Source organism: Stomoxys calcitrans, chromosome 5 (assembly GCF_963082655.1).
Source record: "Stomoxys calcitrans chromosome 5, idStoCalc2.1, whole genome shotgun sequence".
Lineage (NCBI taxonomy): Eukaryota > Metazoa > Arthropoda > Insecta > Diptera > Muscidae > Stomoxys > Stomoxys calcitrans.
Window position 1 is genome coordinate 73,487,819 of NC_081556.1, and position 15,537 is coordinate 73,503,355.

At 38.9% G+C, this 15,537-nt stretch overlaps 2 protein-coding genes across 3 annotated transcripts in view; one reads left to right on the forward strand and one right to left on the reverse strand.

Moving 5' to 3' along the window:
* The first annotated feature begins 1,945 nt into the window (after positions 1–1,945).
* Positions 1,946–3,205, forward strand: LOC106081354 (uncharacterized). Its single transcript, XM_013243242.2, has 4 exons — positions 1,946–2,054; positions 2,125–2,274; positions 2,335–2,424; positions 2,882–3,205. Exons 1-4 carry the CDS (start codon positions 1,995–1,997, stop codon positions 3,014–3,016), a joined length of 435 nt encoding a protein of 144 aa, XP_013098696.1. The 5' UTR covers positions 1,946–1,994; the 3' UTR covers positions 3,017–3,205.
* Positions 3,030–15,537, reverse strand: part of LOC106081351 (polypeptide N-acetylgalactosaminyltransferase 3) — a 107,660-nt gene continuing 95,152 nt past the window's right edge. Inside the window, exons 8-10 of one of the 2 annotated variants that reach the window (XM_059369221.1) lie at positions 13,442–13,597; positions 3,251–3,412; positions 3,030–3,170 (exon numbers count right to left, since the gene is read on the reverse strand). In XM_059369221.1, coding sequence (XP_059225204.1) covers positions 3,030–3,170; positions 3,251–3,412; positions 13,442–13,597 — 459 coding nt within the window. Of the gene's footprint in view, positions 3,171–3,250; positions 3,443–13,441; positions 13,598–15,537 lie in introns of both variants that reach the window. The other variant, XM_059369220.1, reaches the window with a different exon arrangement.

Here is a 15,537-nt window from a genome sequence, read left to right on the forward strand (position 1 = left end):
TAGCTGCCATATAGACCGATCTCTCGATTTAAAGTTTTGGACCCATAAAAGGCGCATTTATTGTCCGATTTCGCCTAAATTTGGGACAATGAGTTGTGTTGGGCCCTTCGATATTCTTCTTCAATTTGGCCCAGATCGGTCCAGATTTGGATATAGCTGCCATATAGACCGATCTCTCGATTTAAAGTTTTGGGGCCATAAATGTCGCATTTATTGTCCGATGTCGCCGAATTTGAGTCGCCGACAGTGAGATGAGTTAGGCCCTTCGACATTTTTCTTCAATTTTTCTCAGATCGGTCCAGATTTCGATATATCAGCCATACAGACCGATATCTCGATTTAAAGTCTTGGCCCCATAAAAGGCTGGCTCATTTATAATCCTTTTCGACATCCGTGTTGTATATGGTTCAGATCGGTGTATTTTTGGATATAGCTACTTAAAAGACCAATATTTTTTTTATACACAATTGAACAATGAGTTGTACTTATAAGTATTTGGTTCAAATTAGAACAAATTCCGATATAACTTCTATGGGTCATAAGGTATTTTTTTTTTCACCGGATTTTGATGAAAGGTGATTCACATATATACACGAGGTGTTGGGTATCCAAAGTTTGATCCGGGCGAACTTAACGCTTTTTACTTGACTACTACTTTCCCCACCACCACGTTCTCAATGCTCAGTATCTTTCATCAAGACAAATTTTATATGAATAATTCAAATTATAAATGAAATTAGAACTTTACCCTCATCGGATCCGAGAGTTGAACCAAGAACCTTAAATTTTCAAAGCAGACGCTCTACGCATTCATCGACATTACTATTGTTTTAATAATGCACTATTTTCTGATTTAAATATTAATAAACAATTTTTTATCAAAATGGCCATGCCTTTGTGTTTATGTTTGACATATTCTATTTATAGACACAATATTCCAACACATGGGAGTGATTTTAGTAGTTTTGTTGTACAGAGCGTACACCAGAACATTTACAATACAAAGGTCCCGAGTTCGAATCTAAGATCAGCAAAATGATTTTAAAATTTTTTATTCCTATAAAATTACGCCCACAGCATGCGGAACAATCACAGATTTTAAGGGAGGTAGAAAAAATTAAAAATATTTTTTTATAATAATAACCCAACAGTATTTCCCTCCTAGTACTACTTAGTGGTGGCGCTTTGCCGCAACCCATTCGGACTCGCCAATAAAATGGAGGTCCCATATTATTGAGCTTAACGTTGTAACGGACAGCACGGACATTGGTATGAAATAATTTTGCCGACAGTTTCTTAATGGCATTTTCATCAATACCAAGGTTATAATAATGATTTTTTTTCTATTATTACAAATAAGTGGTTATTCTTGAACTTTATCGAATATTGTATGTAATGAAATTTGTACTACCGTTAATACAGATAATAGTTCTGTTGATAAGTCGTTATATTTAAGCAGCGAGTAAATCTAAGAGTAATGAGTTATCCATTATTTTACATGCCAAAAATAATGACATGTACTTACCAAGTTTTTGCTGGGAGGCCCTTACATTTTCTTTTTCGGCGTCACTTTTTGTATTTAGGGCGCACAACATGCCGATTAAGGTGTATGTACATAGTGGCATGGGCGGATTAATATTCGCACACTCTTTTCAACCTAACCTAACACATCACATAATTTTCTCCTTGTTTGAACTGCATTATTTTCCTTTTGATAGTATATCATAAAAATAAAAGATTATATTTATAAACCCCCTTTCTCGGGTTGAGGGTATGATGAAACGTTTTACTCGTATGTGGTTATGTTCCAAATACAATAAAACAGATATTTGATTTATTTTCTCTGTGGGTCTCGTTACACTGAGATTCTGAAACCGCAGTATTCTCTTACGATTTAAATTTATACATACAATTTCTTCTATTCGAAAGAGACACCCCTCGTGAGTTTATTAATCACTTTTCAAATTCAGCCTGCAGCAGTAACACCCAAAAAAATGGTCTTCTCGAATTTAACCATCAAATTAGTCCTCATTATAGTGAATTGCTTCAATATCGTAAGAAATTCTTGAGATATTAAAATCGATCAAATGTCAATTTTATTCTAACGGATTCGTAATTTGCAAGGTGGGCGCCCTCATTCACATAGCGATTTCAATTTTCAATTACAAAGATGTCCAAGAGGTTGAAAGCATGATCACGAGCTACGTTAACATGGTAATATCAGGCATATGCTGCGCTGCTGCATTTGTGGAATCAACAATTGTCCTGGAAGTGGTGAGTGCTGTCACTGAGTTTGGTTTTTTGACAATTGATAAGATTTTCCCTCTCAAATAGATTGCAACAGTCTTCCTGTGTGGGATTGTAACGACAACTGTCATCTGGATCTACATTCAATCATTTTGCACCTATACCTTAGTGTCAATGGTAAGAAAACTTTTAATGTGATGTACGGTTTTCAGATTGATAAACGCTACGATAGTAAGGGGTTTGATAAAATGAAGAACAAATTTTTAAACAATTGAACATTTATCTTAAAAAAGATTTCGCACACAAAAGCACATTTTAACAGATTAAACAACTCTTTCCAGCGGAGAAAAATTAAGAATTTGTCTATGAATGCAATTTTAGGAATCCGTACTAAATTTTTAATGCCAGATGTGACCAGCTTTAACTGGGCATGGGTTCGCCCTACAACGCCTTGGGAACAAGAAATCGTGCCAAACTAGAAGAAATATTCCTCCATTCCAAAGTCACAGAAATATTTGTATAATTTTGCGATTTTAGACCACTATGCGTTGCTCAGTTGTTATTAACAAAACTGCTGTATTGGCCTTTCAAATATGGTTTCTTATGAATAATAAATTTGTCTTCCTTTTTTCAGATTTTGAATGGTATAATTGCTGCCATTACATATATGCTTATACATCGTTTGCGAAAAATTAATCTACAGAATATGATTTCCTCTTTCACGTCGCCAGTCATGATGCCTTTAAATCCTCCAAACAACTGCGGCTAGTCTAAAACCACATCTACAACAATGGGTACCGAGAGCCTATATTATTATGCTGCACGATTTCTGGTACAAGTGCATTTCTTTCAGGTTGCCGAGCGAGATTTCGCTGTCTTCGTATTAAAATGCACAAAATGATGGAATAAAATAGTGTTAAGGACTGCAATAAAAACAAAAAATGATTGTGGAAAACAAGGTGTTCATTTGCAAATTATTTTTATAAGCGGGATTAATACATACTTCAGATATTAGTAAGGCCCAATTGAATAATTCTTGGCGCCGCGTCATAACAATATGTGATCTCCACTGAGCTTCCAAGCAACCAATCTGTTGAGATTGCGATACCCCTTCAATAGCCCTTTCACAGCTGGCCGGAACTGATAAATTCTTATAAGCATAGTCCTGTGAATTGAAAAAGCCACAACATCCAAGCTAAAAAAAGTGAATGAACAAGGGAAGTAAGATTTGATTTGTTTTCTATTGCGCTTATGAAACAAGTCGACTTAAAGAGCCCTGTTCAAATTCAGAAGTATGCCTTACAACTTACTCTAGTTGGAATGGTTGTAAAGCACCTTGGTCCATTCCTATATATCCTTCTGATGATTTTTTTTGGTTGATAAAGGAAACCAGTCAAATGCTTCTAGCAACAACACACTTTTTGTCGACTTTTTAAATGTTTTTTGCTATACTGTTCTTCGAATCGAAAGCATTAAACAATGGTCTAAAGCCGGACAATATCCTGCAATGGAATCTTAATAAGATTTTAAGACCAATAAAAAAAGCGCAAACAGATAAAAAAAAAGGAAATAATGAAATCAACAGTAGAAGTGAAGGCCATCGTAGCGCAGAGGATGTCTGCCTATGACGCTCAACGCCTGAGTTCGAACACTGGCGAGATCATCAAAAAGAAAGAAATAAAAACAAGTAAAAAGGCGTTAGGTTCGGCCGAGCCGAACTTTGGATACGGGTTATACGCAAACCACCTTTCGTCAAAATCCGGTGAAAAATTGATACATTATGCCCCATAACAGCTATATTGAAATATGTTTCGATTTGGACCAAATACTAACAAGTACAAGTCATTGCTCAATTGTGTATAACAAAATATTGGTCTTTTTATTAGCAATATCCAAAAATACACCGATCTGAACCATATACGACACGGATGTCGAAAAGCCTAACATTAATCACTGTGTCATATTTCAGTGAAATCGGAATATAAATGTGCCTTTTATAGGGCCAAGACTTTAAATCGAGATATCGGTCTATATGGCAGCTAAATCCAAATCTGAACCGATTTGGGCCAAATTGAAGGAGGATGTCGAAGGGCCTAATTCAACTCACTGTCCCAAATTTCGACGACATCGAACAATAAATGCGCCTTTATGGACCCAAAACCATAAATAGAAAGATCGGTCTATATGACAGCTATATCCAAATCTACACCGATCTGTGCCATATTGCAGAAGTATGTCGAGGGGCTTAACACAACTAACTGTACTAAATTTCGGCGAAATCGGACAATAAATGCGCCTTTTATGGGTCCAAAACTTTAAATCGAGAGATCGGTCTATATGGCAGCTATATCCAATCCTGGACCGATATGGGCCAAATTGAAGAAGAAGGTTGGAGGGCCTAACACAACTCACTGTCTCAAATTTCGCCGACATCGGAAAATAAGCTCGCATTTTATGGGCCCAAAACCTTCAATCGAAAGATCGGTCTATATGACAGCTATATCCAAATCTGAACCGATCTGTACCATAATGCAGAAGTATGTCGAGGGGCTTAACACAACTTACTGTCCCAAATTTCGTCGACATCGGGTAATAAATGCGTCTTTTATGGGCCCAAGACCTTAAATCGAGAGATCGGTCTATATGGCAGCTATATCCCAATCTAGACCGATCTGGGCCAAATTGAAGAAGGATGTCGAGGGGCATAACACAACTCACAGTCCCAAATTTCAGCAAAATCGAATAATAAATGTGGCTTTTATGGTCCTAAGGCCCTAATTCGGCGGATCGGTCTATATGGGGGCTATATGAAGATATAGTCCGATATAGCCCATCTTCGAACTTAACCTGCTTATGGACAAAAAAAAAAAGAATATGTGCAAAGTTTCAGCTGTATATCTCTATTTTTAAAGACTGTAGCGTGATTTCAACAGACAGACGGACGGACATGGCTATATCGTCTGTCCGTCTGTCTGTTGAAATCACGCTATAGTCTTTAAAAATAGAGATATTGAGCTGAAACTTTGCACGGATTATTTATTATATACATATATTATTATATATAGACCGATCCGCCGATTTAGGGTTTTAGGCCCATAAAAGCCACATTTATTATCCGATTTTGCTGAAATTTGGAACAGTGAGTTGTGTTAGGCCCTTCGATATCCCTCGTCAATTCGGCTTAGATCGGTTCAGATTTGAAATTTAGGACAGTGAGTCTTAGGCTCATCAACATCTTCCTTCAATTTGGTCCTGATCGGTTCAGATTTGGATATAGCTGCCATGTAGGCCGATCTCTCGATTTAAGGTTTTGGGTCTATAAAACGCGCATTTATTGTCCGATCTAGCCAAAATTTAGGACAGTCAGTTAAGTTAAGCCCCTCGACATACTTCTGCAATATGGCCCAGATCGGTCCAGATTTGGATATAGCTGCCATATAGACCGATCTCTCGATTTAAGGTTTTGGCGCCATAAAAGGCGCATTTATTATCCGATTTCGCCGAAATTTGGGACAGTGAGTTGTGTTAGGATTTTCGACATTCGTGTTGTATATGGTTCAGATCGGTTCATTTTTAGATATAGCTACTAAAGAGACCAATATTTTGTTATAATCAATAGAACAATGACTTGTACTCATTAGTATTTGGTCCAAATCGGAACATATTTCGATATAACTGCTATGGGATATAAGGTATGCATCTTTCACCGGATTTTGATGAAAGGTGGTTTACATGTATACCCATGGTGGTGGGTATCCAAAGTTCCGCCCGGCCGAACTTAACGCCTTTTTACTTGTTGGAAGTCAAAACAAATCACCACGGGAAAAATTTCAGCCTAATCGGAGAAGAATTGCGCCCTCTAGAGGTTCAAGAAATTAAGTCAGGAGATCGGATCATAAGGGACAACTGACCTACACTAGCAGGGAGGGTTTGTGTAAAATTTCAATCGGCTTAGAATGTCAAGACAATCAAGAATATATATACTATCTTAGATCTCAGATCAATATTTCAATGACATACAAACGGAATAACGAAATTACTATACACCCATCCTATAGTGGAGGGTATAAATAGTATTTGTGCAAAAATTCGAGCGTCTAGCATTATTCGTTCGAAAGTTAGCGTTCTTCTGACAGACGGACGATCATGACAATATGGACTTATTAAAATGTCATGGCGATCAACAATATCCAAGATGTATATTTTATGGGGTCTTAGGCCAATATTTTGATGTGGAATGACGAATAAAGTATAACGGCGTACTTAACTAAACTGCACTCCTTGCCCCGAAGGTATAACGACGCAATCCGTACTTGGATACTAGAAATCGTGGAAAAATCCCGAGAAAGACAGGTCAACTCTTACCACCTCTTCGTTGACTACAAAGTCGCTTTCGACAGACCTATACGTTCGAAGGTATTTCTCGCCATATCCGGTTTTGGTGTCCCTGCAAAATAAATAAAACTGCGCAAAATGAACTTGCATGTTCCTCATTCAGAATAGAAAAGAATCTTTCCGAACCATTCAATACTAAACGAGGTTTCAGACAAGGAGGTATCTTAATATGTGATCCCTTTAATATGGAGAAGGTTATACGAAATGCAGATGTGAAAAGCTATTGCACTCTAATCACAAGAGAACATGTGGTACTCGTCTATGCCGACGCGTCGATATCTTACGTCGATCACCGGAAGTAGTAGCTGCAGCCTTTGAAAAAATTGAAAGAGAATCAGTAAAAATGTGTCTAGCTGTAAATGGAAATGAAACATAATGCATAATTTCAACTCCCAAAACGCCTTGAGCAACCGATCAGATGAAGAATTGTCTACCTAGGCACCGCCGTACACGAAACGAATAACACCAGGTTTGGAATAGATCGAAGAATTATATCGCAAACAGATGCTACTTTGGATTAAGCAAGCAATTTAGAAACAAAGTCACCTCTGGGCAGACGAAAATTACAATATACAAGACACAGATACTACCCGTGGTTGAGAGAAAGATTTTTTATAAAATGTATGGACCAGGTTGCGTTAATGGAGAGTATCGGCGAACTCTATGAGTTATATGACGACGTTAGCATAGTTCAAGGTATGAAAATACAACGATTGCGTTGACTAGGTCATTTTGTTGGAATGAATGACGAAGCTCCACCGAAAAGGTCTTTTTAAGGCAAGAACAGTGGTATTCCGGTGGAATGATCAAGTGGAGAAAGACATCTCTAAACTTGGTGTCAGAAATTGGACAAGGAGCGCAAACGATCGAGGAGCTCTATTCCTTGCTGTAACCAGTTAAAGGTAGAAGATAAAGCATCTCCTTTTTAAAGCCGAGTCCGAACTGCGTGCCGCAGTGCGACACTTCTTTGGCATAGTGCCTCGACGGCATTAGAAATTTTTTCCGATGTTCTCGCCAGGATTCAAACCCAAGCGTTCAATCTTTTAGGCGGACATGCTAACCTCTTAGTTATGGTGGCAAATTTTATGATAGAATGAATAAACCTTTGTCCCTCGTTGGTTGATATTAAAATGCAGTTCGAACTTGAATATAATTCAGGTATATTTTTATACCCACCACCGAAGGATGGGGGTATATTCATTTTGTCATTCCGTTTGCAACACATCGAAATATCCATTTCCGACCCTATAAAGTATATATATTCTTGATCAGCGTAAAAATCTAAGACGATCTAGACATGTCCGTCCGTCTGTCCGTCTGTCTGTTGAAATCACGCTACAGTCTTCAAAAATAGAGATATTGAGCTGAAACTTTTCACAGATTCTTTTTTTGTCCATAAGCAGGTTAAGTTCGAAGATGGGCTATATCGGACTATATCTTGATATAGCCCCCATATAGATCGATCCGCCGATTTAGGATCTTAGGCCCATAAAACCATATTTATTATCCGATTTTGCTGAAATTTGAGGCAGTGAGTTGTGTTAGGTCCCTCGACATCTTTCGTCAATTTGGCTCAGATCGGTCCAGATTTGGATAAAGCTGCCATATAGACCGATACTCCGATTTAGGGTCCTAGGCCCATAAAAGCCACATTTATTATCCGATTTTACTGAAATTTGGGACAGTGAGGTATGATAAGCCCTTCGACATTCTTCGTCAATTTGGCCCAGATCGGTATAGATTTAGATATAGCTGCCATATAGACCGATCCCCTGATTTAGGGTTTTAGGCCCATAAAAGCCACATTTATTACCCGATTTTGTTGAAATTTGGGACAGTGAGTAGAGTTAGGCCCTTCGACATCCCTTGTCAATTTGGCTCAGATCGGTCCAGATTTGGATATAGCTGCCATATAAACCGATCTCTCGATTAAAGGTTTTGGGCCCATAAAAGGCGCATTTATTGTCCGATCTGGCCGAAATTGGGGACAGTGGGTTAAATTAAGCCCCTCGACATACTTCTACAATATGGCACAAATCGGTCAAGATTTGGATATAGCTGCGATATAGCCCGATCTCTCGATCTAAGGTTTGGGGTCATAAAAGGCGCGTTTATTGTCCGATGACGCCGAAATTTGGGACGGTGAGTTGTGTTAGGCCCTTCGATATCCTTTTTAAATTTGACCCAGATCCGTCCGGATCTGCCATATAGACCGATATCTCGATTTAAAGTCTTGGTCCCATAAAGTTGCATTTATAATCCGATTTCACTTAAATTTTACACAGTTACTTATGCTAAGCATTTCGACATCCGTTTAGTACATGGTTCAAATCGGTTTAATTTTAGATATAGCTACTTAAAAGACCAATATTTTGGTATACGCAATTGAAAAATGACTTGTACTTATAAGTATTTGGTCCAAATCGGAACATATTTCGATATAGCTGCTATGGGGCATAAGGTATGCATTTTTCACCGCATTTTGACGAAAGGTGTTTTACATATATACCCGAGGTGGTGGGTATCCAAAGTTCGGCTCGGCCGAACTTAACGCCTTTTTACTAGTTTAAAGTGCTGTAACATCTACTCTTAAAAAGCAATAAGGGATATATGGTGAATTAGAAGAAAAACCATACAAATGTTGCGGTCTTACAGATCCAAATACTGCAAAATGTGGTCGATTTTTTTTAACCAATCGCTACTGATAGTTGCTCGAAATCGTTTTTAAAACATTACGACAAGCCCTAATCTAAGTCATCCCATTTTAAAGTTCCATATTATAACGATAGGTCTATATGCTTGCATCGGGCCATTTTTTGGATTAACACATTTCTGCTAGGTACATGTCTCAAAATTTAAGTATCAGATGTGTGTTTTTAGGCTACTATAAAAGTACGATACATCTCGGATACTCAGCACAAAATAGGAAACCGTCGTCTTAGGTTACTTCGAAATATGTTGAATCTATTATTTTTGGGATATATTTCGGCATACATTCTGTACGACTATCCCAGCTAGACCAGAAAAGGAATTGGAAACTACGGAGGACATTGACATAAAGTTCAAGCGGATCACGAAGGTCCTTAATGACTCACTTGTGTCGGCTTGTCCTAGACCCAAACTAAGGGGCAAATAGCGACCGCCATAGTGGTCTCTACTCGTTGATACACATTTCCCGGGAAACTATTTAACGGACAACGTGGTGCCTGAAGAGGTTGCCACTGATATGTAATCATCGGAAGTCATTGGGGGAATTGTGCCTGAGCTGAGAATTCGTTGGTCCATAAAAAATTTCCACTCCTTTAAGTCGCCAAGCGCTGACGATTTATCACCGGTTGCATAACAAGGTGTGTCCGATAGACTGGAGACTGGCTCCTTCGCTTAGGGAGATATACTCTGCTTGTATCAGCATGTCTGATATACCTGTTGGATGGAGGGACACAAAGATAAATTCAATTCATTTTCAGGAAAAACATTTTCATCTTATTAGTCTGTCATCCTTTCTGCTGAAAATTCTAGAAAGGTGGATAGAAATATATCGTGGGTCAAAGATCCCGGCTGCACCATGCATATAGGGCAAGTCCACTGAAACAGCCCTCCACGGTCTATTCGCCCACAAAGAGGGTTCTCTAGCTGTCAAGGAATATACAATAGCAGTATTTCTGGACACTGAAGGTGCTTTCAATTATGTAAAACCGACGGCAATCATGAAGGAGTTGAAGCTTCTAGGCATCGACACTACACTACCAAAAGACGCATTACGGCAAGCTTGGGATTTGTAAATCGAAAAAGATGAGTCAGCAGTAGAACACCTCAAGGAGGTGTACTGTCTCCTCTACTTCGGAGCATATCCATTAACAATATATTATAGTCTCTGGAAGAAGAAGATGTAAAAGTGGTCGCGTATGGTGATGTCGTGGCTATTGTAGTAAGGGAGAAGTTTCCCAGCACTCTTAGAGATATAATTCAGGTAGTTCTAAGTGAAACAGCGAAGTGGGCTACCGAAAGTGGTCTAAGCGTAAATCCGTGCAAGACAGAAGTTGTTCATTTCAGCAGGAGATACGAATAACCTACAGTGGCACCTGGGTATTTTGCAGGAAATTGAACTTTAAATCGAACATCTTGGAAATGGCAACAAAGGCAAGTCTTGCCCTATGCACCTGCAAGGGCAAAAGTTGGCCAAAAGTACGCTATCTGGTGCACTTAATTTAATGCTACACCATATACCTCTGGGCATTTCAAGGTGTGGTTTTTGGACCTCGTAACGGCGTTTAACTGGCTTTTTAAATTTCCTATATTGTAATCGATGTTTGATTTACAACTAATAGACAAAATTCGATTACGGTAACCGAAAATACAGCAGTATTCATCGACTACTTCAATTTGATGAAACAATTGCCCCAAAATTAAATTTTTTTAAAGTTTTTTTGACAAGTGAACAAATCAAAAAATTTCATACATTTTTTTAAAAACGAAAAGATTTTTTTTTTAATTTAGAGCCTTCAACTTCAGATACTCAGCAACCTAATAAAGGGTGATTTTTTTGAGGTTAGGATTTTCATGCATTAGTATTTGACAGATCACGTGGGATTTCAGACATGGTGTCAAAGAGAAAGATGCTCAGTATCCTTTGACATTTCCTCATGAATAGACTTACTAACGAGCAACGCTTGCAAATCATTGAATTTTATTACCAAAATCAGTGTTCGGTTCGAAATGTGTTCATTCACCGTAACGTTGCGTCCAACAGCATCTTTGAAAAAATACGGTCCAATGATTCCACCAGCGTACAAACCACACCAAACAGTGCATTTTTCGGGATGCATGGGCAGTTCTTGAACGGCTTCTGGTTGCTCTTCACTCCAAATGCGGCAATTTTGCTTATTTACGTAGCCATTCAACCAGAAATGAGCCTCATCGCTGAACACATGAATGAACACATTTCGAACCGAACACTGATTTTGGTAATAAAATTCAATGATTTGCAAGCGTTGTTCGTTAGTAAGTCTATTCATGATGAAATGTCAAAGCATACTGAGCATCTTTCTCTTTGACACCATGTCTGAAATCCCACGTGATCTGTCAAATACTAATGCATGAAAATCCTAACCTCAAAAAAATCACCCTTTAATTTCTTTTGCTCTACAATTGTCTCACGGAATGATTTTTTGATAAATTGATAAAATTTGCACACAAATCTCTAAACTAACTCACTGTGTAAAAATAATGTTCGACGTGTGATTTTCTTTCCTCGCCAATAATTGAATTGGAAGTGTCACATTCAGGAGCGTACCGAGAAGGCTCACAGATATTGGGCACGATGTAGACGGGCCATAGGCTCGAAATAGGGCCTGAACTCGAAGATAGTCGTCTGACCCAAAAAGAGCGTGATTAGACCAATACTTACTTACGCTTCAGTAGTTTGGTAGACTGCTATGGAGAAAAGGACCATACAACAGGTTCAGAGAACATGTTGTCTTGGCATAGGTGGAGCGACGAGAACCACCCCCACTAGGCATTCGAGACTATTCCGGATATCCGACCCATAGACATACAAATTAAGTGCGTGGCAGCCACTGCGGCTATGAGATTAAAGGCGATGGGAAAATGGATTGAGAATAGGAGCAGCCCATACCATCGCGGTATAATCGAGGCGACGTTTGGCATAAATATCTTTTCAGACAACCAGGCAGCTATCAAATTTATATAGAACGTATATCTGAATTCGAAAACCGCCCTCGACTGTAGCATCTCTCAGCAAGATGGCTGAACCTCTCAAAATTCACCTTTTCTGTGTTCCGGGCCACAGAAATATCCCAGGAAATTGTAGAGCAGACGAGCTTGTGAGACGAGAACTATCTGAGATATTCTAGGGGAACTGGAGTCTGTGGATATGCCTGTAGTGATATGTAAGCTAGATCTTCAAAATCAGGCAGAAAAGGCAACAAATGACGGATGGTTCTCAACACTCCAAAATTATGTGGCCTAATCTAGACGTGAAGAGGTCTACCACTTTGTTGTCGCTGGCTGCAACAGTCGTCTCAGTCATTGTGTCCGTCATGACAGGTCACTGTCTGGTCGGAAAACATCCTGACAGACTGAATGCTACAGGTAACGACTCCTGAGGACGTCGAGGAAGAAGAGACTACATAACATCTGCTGTGCGTATCCCGCACTGTCATTCACTTTTTGTTTCTCATTTCTTTGAGAACTTGTCTGATCTCGCGAAAGTGAACATTCGCAAGCTGATGGGCTTTTTAAAGCGAGCTGGATAATTCAATGGTAGGAACTAGAAGACATCTTCCTTCTCCTGTTGCTGTGGTATCACAAAGGACCTAAACTCCTTTTATAAACTCGAAGAGATCTATGTCAGCTATTCCGTGCTGCTCACAAAATCCGTCGTTTTCCATTCTATGCCCATAAGTTTGTTCAAGTCTTGTATCGCATCTGCACTCAATGGAGGGAGTATATTATCGCCCGGGTTGAGGTGTGGTATAGGTAATGTTCTTGTAGGTTTTTATATGCATGCCTGCCGACCATAGTCTTTAGTTTTGTTGTTAATTTTAAGTTGTATATAGAGATGGTATTTTTATTAAAGATATAAGCGACTAACAACCACTCAATGAGTAAGTTGTATTTGTAAAAAATCTTTACATAAAAAATACAAAAAAAAATTAAATTTTAATTTTAAATTGGATAAATATTTAATTTTGCAATCACATATTTGATGTGCAAAATGGCCCTATTAAACTGAACTTAACATCAAGCTTAGTTAAAAATTTAATCTTTTTTTACGTACATTCATCTGAATATCATCCATAACCTTTGGTTCCACTCCCACATTACGCCAGGCCATTTCCAGATTTTGAAGTGAATGGAAATACACACCATTTGGTTGGAATGAACGCAATTGAAGATATTGCAAAATTAACAGTGCCAGCATAAAAATTGAATACTGCAAAGAGAAAACATTGTGGTACATGTTACTGAAGGTATGTAAAAACAAAACAAAAACAAGTAAAAGCATGCTAAGTTCGGCCGGGCCGAATCTTATATAACCTCCACCATGGATCGCATTTGTCAAGTTCTTTGAATGACTTTTTTAATCTTATATATAAAAATCAATTTGTGTTTGTTTGTAGGTTTGTTTGTTTGTTTGCTTGTTTGTATGTTTGTGTGTTCCTCATAGACTCAGAAACGGCTGAACCGATTTTCTTGAAATTTTCACAGATGGTGCATAATGATCCCGTGGTGAAAATAGGGTACTACATTTTTTGATATCTGAAGGGGGACGGACCCTCTCCCTTACCCTAATTTTCAGAAACGCCAGATCTCGGAGATGGGTGATGCGATTTAAGCGAAATTTCGTGTGCTCTCATATAGTACCCTAAAAATAAAAATTTGGTATCCAAATTTCGGATGGGGTACCTTGGGGGTACCTACCAAACATATATTTAGACCAATCACGACAATATGGGACTCAAATGAAAGGTATTTAGGATAAGAAAACGTATCTGATATCCATTTGTCGAACCAAGTGCCAGGGGGACCACTCCAAGCCCCAAAACACCCCTAAATCAGACATATTTACCGACCATGGCAATATAGGACTCAAATGAAAGGTATTTGCGAATAGAATACGAATCTGATATCCAAATGTGGGACCACGTTTCTGGGGGGTCCACCCCTTTCCCAAAACACCCCCCAAACAGGACTTATTTACTGACCATGGGAATATGGGGCTTAAATAAAAGATATTTGAGTGTAGAATACGAATCTGATATCCAAATATGACATCAAGTGTTTGGGGCCCGCATCTCCCTAAAAACCTCCCCCAAAGGGGACACATTTACGACCATAGCCACATGGAGCTCAAATGAAAGGTCTTTGGGAGTAAAGCACAAATCTGATATCAATATTCGGGAAAACTGTCTATGGGGCCACCCCACACCACCACCCAACCCCCAAAACACCTCTAAATCGGACATATTTACCGATCATGGCAATATGGGACTCAAATGAAAGGTATTTGCGTGTAGAATACGAATCTGATACCCAAATGTCGGACCACGTTTCTGGGGGTCCACCCCTTTCCCAAAACACCCCCCAAACAGGACTTATTTACTGACCATGGGAATATGGGGCTTAAATAAAAGATATTTGAATGTAGAATACGAATCTGATATCCAAAAAGGGGACCAAGTGTTTGGGGGGTCGCCTCTCACCAAAAACATCCCCCAAAGGGCACAAATTTACGATCATAGCAATATGGGGCTCAAATAAAAGGTCTTTGAGAGTAAAGCACGAATTTGAAATCAATATTCGGGAAAAGTGTCTATGGGGCCACCCCACCCCCACAACACCACCCAAATAGTAAGTATTTTCTGACTATTGCATTATGAGGCTCAAATAAAAGGGCTTTTAAAGTGGAACACGAATCCGGTATATATTTTCAAGGCCAACTCACTGAGTGGCCGCCCATCCCCCATAACACCGCCCAAGCCGGTCATGTTTGCCGACTATGGAAATATGAGGCTCAAATTAAAGGTAAAGGGAGTATACCACGTATCTGATATCAACATTAGGGGCCAACTGCCTAGCGGACGTCCCACAACCATAACAACCCCCAAATAGGACGTATTTGCTCACCAAGACAATTTGGGTCTTAAAGAGAGTGGAACTAAATATTCATAGTTTTTAGGGCCAATACCCCAAACCGGACATATTGCTGACTTTTGCAATAAGGAGTTTAAGTGAATTTGATATCCAATTTTGAGGGCAATGACAATATGGGGTCCAAATAAATGATATATAGATATATGAGAATAGAATACGTTGCTGATATATTTTCCGGGCTTAGTGTTTGGGGACCACCCCAATTGCCAAAACACCCCT